The 6,437-nt window shown below is 44.4% G+C and overlaps 1 protein-coding gene across 1 annotated transcript; it reads right to left on the bottom strand.

Moving 5' to 3' along the window:
• Window positions 1-683: 683 nt before the first annotated feature.
• On the bottom strand, window positions 684-2,240 carry LOC120842292. The gene has a single exon (XM_040213328.3). The coding sequence runs from the start codon at window positions 2,164-2,166 to the stop codon at window positions 745-747; it is 1,422 nt and encodes a 473-aa protein (XP_040069262.1). The 5' UTR covers window positions 2,167-2,240; the 3' UTR covers window positions 684-744.
• Window positions 2,241-6,437: the final 4,197 nt, after the last annotated feature.

Here is a 6,437-nt window from a genome sequence, read left to right as displayed (position 1 = left end):
CAATAGTGGGTGAAGATGGCCGCTTTCAGAAAAACTTCGACTGCATTACTGTGGCAGTTTTACCACTTACACATTTTCCTATTTTGCTTGCAATATGCTCATTATTATTGCATTGCTTTCTTCTTTGAAAGGACTTGTGCTGTTTGCCTACGGTTATGAATTATCCCGGCAAAACAAGAGGGCCACGGTTTGTGCATTGCAACGGTTCAAACTTTGGGTCGCTCTTTTTTTTTTTTTCACCTTCTACGTGATTATTACCTTAAAGAACGGTGCCAACGACTGCAAAAGCATAGAAAATATTTATAATCATAAAAACTAATACAAAAACGTGGGGAAAATATCTAAAATATTAAAAACTACTACAAAAAGGCGAGAAAAAAATATTTAAAATAATAAAAACTACTACAAAAAGGCGAAAAAAAATATTTAAAATAATAAAAATAATACAAAAAGGCGGGAAAAATAATAAAAATAATAAAGACTAATACAAAAGGTAAAAAAAAAATATTTAAAATAATAAAAACTAACACAAAGTACGTAGCTTGACTGAGATTCGAACCAACGACCGCACGCTCAGGAGGACAGAGCGTTAACACACTACGCTACAGACGCCGAGTTAAGCTCGTTCGTTTTCTAGATGGTGGTGAATACGTTTATTTAAAGAAAAATATATATCTCTGGAGACTCGAAGTTTTCATGACGCGGTGGCCTCAAGGCTTGGCATCGTCTCCTCGGTTAAAGGTGTTAGATGGAGTTTCCCAGGTCTCCCTCAGAAATATACTCTAAGAGAGATCTGAGGATCCTGGTCTTGCGTGAGGTGTCGCCCGCTGGGTGCGTCCAGTCCTGCAGTTTTGAAGGTCTTTCGTCATTCGCCATCTTACTGAAGATGAGTGTTCTGAGGGTGAAGAGGGCCACACATTCCCAGAGTATGTGTTTGAGTCTGGGAATGGATTCCTCGGCTTGACACCGCTGGCATCTGGGGTCGGGAGGGACAGCGTAGGGTTTTTGTTTCTTAAGTCTTGCCAGGTCCATTTGGTATCTGAACCTGGGTGCGACTGCTCCTCCTGTGCGTATGCGGCGGAGGATCACCGATTCTTTTCTCTTGAATTCTTCCCTAGGGAGAGGATGTTGTTCTGGGGTCCATGATCTTGCCAGAAGATGTTTTCGTGTCTTCTGGGCTAACCTGAGTTCCTCCCTTGGATCGTATGGGGGAAGCTCAGAGTCTTGTTGCTGTGGTGTTGAGCCTGCCGTGGAGGACTGAGACAACAGGGACGGTTGTGTGAGATTCCTCATCGCCTGCTGTGCAGCCTCATGGGCTAGCTCGTTGCCCGAAATGCCTTCGTGCCCGGGAGTCCACTTGACATTAATTTGAATTTTCTTGGATGTGTATAGTGAGATTGCGAAGGCGAAGATAGCGTCAATGGTGGGGCTAGAAGAGGACCTGTATTTCTTGAGTTCTCTGATGGTGTCTTGCGAGTCGGTATAGACGATTAGCTGTTGTTCGTCTTGTAGATGGGGTACTGCCCCTCGGATGGCTTGCAACACCGCCTCCCGTTCGGCGAAGCCCGGCGTGTGGTGGCCTCGAGGGTTACCTTGAGTCTCTGTCCAGGTCGCATTCCCTTGGATGTATGTGGCTGCTGTTGCCCAACCCATAGAGGAGATGCTGGCGTCCACATAGGCGATCATGTTTTTTTCGTCCTCAACAAGCTTAGCCAGCTCCTTCTTGTGCATGCGAGCGTAGTGTTCTCGTCTTTTCTTGTGCCGCGCAGCGTCCATGTTTCTTGGGAGAGGTTTGCACCCGTGAGTTACGTCAATGAGTTCCCACGGCGCTTTGCTCGGCGATATGGGGGCCTCTTCTTGTATCTCGATTCCCATGTACTTAGCAATTTTTCTTCCCTCGGTTGTATGTTGTAGACGGGATAGCTGAGCCTCCTTCTGTTGGTTCATAAGGTCTGTGAGTTCTGGGAGGAAGATGCACTTGCTTACTTCCTCTGCCGAAGTGTGGCGTGGGAGCCCAAGGATGGCTTTTCTTGCTCCGTTGATCATGCTTTTAAATCTGGAAAGATGGGTTTTCGTGAGCCGGTAGAATCTCGCCGCATAGGCTATTTTGGATACTAGCACTGCAGTCACGAGTTTTTTGGCTGTTTTTTCCCCAGCTCCTCCCATTTTCGTGGATATTCTTCGGACGAGATTGATACCTTGTTTCCATTTCTTGGAGATCTCGGCCAGCCAAGCTTTGCTTATTCTCGGCTTGTACCCAAAGTTAATTCCAAGGATTTTAACGGAGTCTGCTTTTCGGACTGGGTCTCCCGCAAAGGTAAGACCTAGGTTTTTGTTGTCTTGATTGCGGCCGTAGATGGTATATTTAGTTTTTTCTGGCGATGGGAACATTCCCACATCAGCAAGATATTCTTCAATGGTGTCGAGTCCCTTCTGCAAGGCGACAACTTGGGCTTCGGGAGGCCCTTGATGCGTCCAGATCGTGATATCATCTGCGTAAATCGTCGCCCTGAGGTTGGGTATTTTATAAAGTTTCCAGAGGAGTGGTGCCATAACGATGTTGAAAAGTGTAGGTGACAACACTGCGCCCTGAGGAACTCCAATGTTATTTTCTTGAAGGGTTCCTTCTCCACACTCTTTGTCATATCCAGCTCGGATTTTGTAGACCCGTCCCGAGAGAAATGATTTCACAAAGTCTAGTTGTTTACCCGTGAGGTCTTGCTGCTCCATCTTGCCAATGACTGATTGATGGGGGACAGAATCGAAAGCCTTCTTTATATCGATAGATACAATCACTCGCATTTGTTTTTTTCCTGGGTGCATGTCCACAACGTCTGTGTATATCATCTGCAGACTGTCCTGTATGCACAAGTTCGGTCTAAATCCGGTTTGCGTTGGATGAAAGATGCCGAGGGTTTCAGCGTTGAGCTGAATCCGTGCGAGTACCATTCTTTCCATAAGTTTTCCCATGATTGAGGTCAAGGAAATAGGTCGGACGTTTTTGGGGTCAGTTGCTGGCTTCCCTGGCTTAGGTATTGGTGTGACCAGGGACACCTTCCATTCTTCGGGAAGTTGCCCGCTTTCCCAGATTTCGTTAAACCATTTGAGGATAACAAGACGGGTGGCCAGGGGTGCGTTTCTGAGCATGGGTTCGTTAAGTATACATGTTTGTTAAATTCGTTTCGAAACAGGTACACCTAGTTTCGTATTTAATATTTTGCGAAGTGTTCAGGAATTATTCATAATATTATGGCAATATTGACGTGCGCAATAATTTATTATTACTGTGTTTTTTGTAAGTTTTATAATGTGGTTTGCTTATCCTTTTTTCTTAAACGTTTTGAAGATACAAAAACAATCAATCGAATCAACAGCCTATGTTTCGCACGGTTTGCCGGGTGTATCGGCCGTGTGCGTTTGAACAGTTTGAATGCCTGCGATCACGACCGGGTAACGGTTAAATTTTCCCCATTAGTCGTGATCCGTGGAGTAGGCCTTAGTTTCAAACGTGTCGGAAAAAGACGGAAGCGACTGTGAGACGTGGAACTACGTCAAATCAGCTCAACAGCCAAGATCGTGGCACGGGATCCGAAGTAAGTTTGTTTCTTTGTTCGTTAGACCTAGCTTATTTCCTGCGTTCAGAAGGCTTCTTATTGTCTGTAGATCGGTTGCTTTTACCAGTATTATTAATTGTGCGCAAATGGTGTTACGCGAGGCTGTTTTTCTTCTTTTTTCCCCGATGCAGAGACTGAACTCGCTCAAGGTCCATCAGTAGCGGCGGAACTCTTTAGGAGACGGAAAGTAGGGGGGTGGGGGTCAAAGGCGGAAGAGGATGGGGGAGGGGGGTGTTGATTGCCTCCCTCTGCCGTATTGTTTGCTGGTAAACTAGAATGTCTGGAAGCCCGCGGTGCGGTGCCCCTCCATTGCCGACACCATTGCGTGCGGAGAAATGGACCCGACAAAAAGCGGCGATTGATTGATCGAGCAGGCCCGTAGCTTCCACCGTCCAGCCGTCTCCAAACGATTTCATTTTCGCGATTCGTAATCAGAAAAGGATTGCCAAAATTGGTGCCGTAATGAATTCACCCCATGGTTGTTATAGCATAGCATACCACTTTCGATCGCAAAAATTTGTGCCCGCGAAATAAATTTTGACGCCGGCACTTATACCTCGCGAAATCTCGAGCTCTAAATATCATTTGCTGTGCACGTGTTTTGTATGATCCAACGCACGTGCAACGAATTTCACACCTCCAGAAACACTCGGACTGCTTTAAATGTTGAAGCATTTACTCTTTTCATACTGCTGTTTTTTTAGAGGCTATCAAGTATTGATTACAAGCTTCTAGGGAAATTTACAAGGATGCCCTGAATTAAGGTAGTGTCCCGCCAGTTTTTGGTATCTATATTTTGTTGAGTATAAGTGTATAGTGTTAGACATACCTTACCCTAACCCTGATTTTTCGTTTGGTACTGACTTTAGCGAATGGTGTAAGTTGTAATTGTTTTTAGTTGTTGCATGATTGTAGTAAGGTGGTGAGCTGGTACTACTTGAACATCTTGAAAAATAGTTCGCAAAAAATCAAGGAGACAGGGAGAGTAACACTTAGACCTCATGCAGGCGCAAAATGAACTCGCATAAATTAGAGAAGGGAGAAATAAAAATGTGGTAGGGGCTCGAGCACAGGCCCAAGTGGAACGCGCTGATTTACCTGTTAGCAAGAGCCGACTAAAAAAAGAAAAAAACAATTTTCATGTTAGTGAAGGTAACAAATGGATGGCTAGTACATAAAGAGAGCTAAATTTTTCTCTAAAATCTACGATGGATTGTCACCTACCTATGCACTGTTTACATCCTTAGGAAAAATGTGAATAATTAGCAGATACTATAAAAACATAGAAGAGAATTATTTTAGGCTTTTATTTTTCGTAGTATGGGCGACCAATTTGTCCGCACATCCGTCTGTTACCTGAGCTGCCGAGGAAATTGTTTTTACAGTATTATGCATATGGATGAATTAGCATGGCCCACTTGGACCTGTTTGAACTTTTGCTAAAGCTCCTAACGCATTTTCTTTCTCTAATTTATGAGTGTTGGGAGTCTGCACTCGGTATGTAGTGTATGTATTCCTCTCCTTTATTCCTTGTTTTTTGTGTGCTATATTTCAAGATGTTCAATCAGACTGAACTCACCACTTTACTACATGGAAAAGCTGTTGCTAATTCTAGAGTGTCTGTAAAACAATCTACCTGACATCTTTGCGTCACGCCCCGGTTCCTGAAGCTCACATTCTCCGAGTACAGCCTTTCTGATTTCTCTCATCCTCTTACTTATTTTTTTTTTTTTGTGTTCAATAGATCGAGTTGCGAATGTGCACCAGTCTGCGTGCACTTTTTTCAAGTTGGTCCATGATGTTTTTTATCATATATTCTAATTTGTGTTTTCATCTTTATACTTACTGCAGCCTTTCCCAATTAGATGTTTGCATTCACTTTCGCCATCCTGATGTGAGTGACCTGAGACGACACAAAATGACAGTCTCCCCTGCTGAAGTCCTGGCTTGATGGTAGACTGCCAAGGCTGTTCATGGTAAGGTGCTCTATATATTGAGCAATATAATAGCAACTTATTTCTGCTAGGATTGTTTTTAACACAGACTGTATTTATGGGCTGGCCTTTAGTAATTTTGTTTCCACTCACGTGGAATAAAAGCCTTTAGGAAAATTGCGCATTTGATTCGTAAGCGGAATGCTGAGTTTACAACAGAAGTACGTTGCGTTGGGGATCAGTGGCCGACTGGGCTAGCGCACATCAGCTCGGAGCACGTGGAACAAAAGCTTGCGCTGCAGAACCCAGAGATCCTGGGTTCAATCCCCACCCCTGCCTATTTCGATCTAGATAAGCATCGTACCGGCATGTGGTCGTGTATCACTACTGCGTGGTGCAGGTTGATTCCAGGCTAGCAGTCATACTGCACTGGCTAAATTGCTCATCTACAGCGAGCAACTCGTCGGAACTTTCAAATGGCTCACCAACTCCACAGAACCCCAACAGAAGTGCGTCACTACTTGCATCCAGTATTGCTGTGTGTTGTATCTGTATTTTGTATTTGTTTATTTAGTGTTCCCAATAATAGCTGAGCCTTCCCATTGCTGCGCTTGTTAGTAGCAACACACAAACGCGAACAAACGGCGAGAGTGGTGAAGAGCACCACTTTTGCCGCTCGCCACTGCGCCCATTGGTTTTCGGAGAAGCTTGCAGTGTTAGTCTTTGTGGTATTTGGTCATATATCGCATATGGGCACAACCAGGGCACTGTACATACAACTCAACACTTGCAAGACTTGCGTGAATACACCCTGCAGGTGCTCGCACTTTCAGAGTCATTTTAATGTTGCAGAAATGATAGAATGGATGCTTGGGTAAGTTGATGAACC

Source organism: Ixodes scapularis, unplaced genomic scaffold, assembly GCF_016920785.2.
Source record: "Ixodes scapularis isolate PalLabHiFi unplaced genomic scaffold, ASM1692078v2 PGA_scaffold3__209_contigs__length_174095766, whole genome shotgun sequence".
Taxonomy (NCBI): domain Eukaryota; kingdom Metazoa; phylum Arthropoda; class Arachnida; order Ixodida; family Ixodidae; genus Ixodes; species Ixodes scapularis.
The sequence above is the reverse complement of the archived record's forward strand: the minus strand, read 5'-3'. Positions and strand labels throughout refer to the sequence as shown.

Coding starts and splice junctions, on each gene's coding strand:
- LOC120842292 (XM_040213328.3), bottom strand. CDS start 2,166: ATGGGAGGAGCTGGGGAAAAAACAGCCAAAAAACTCGTGACTGCAGTG.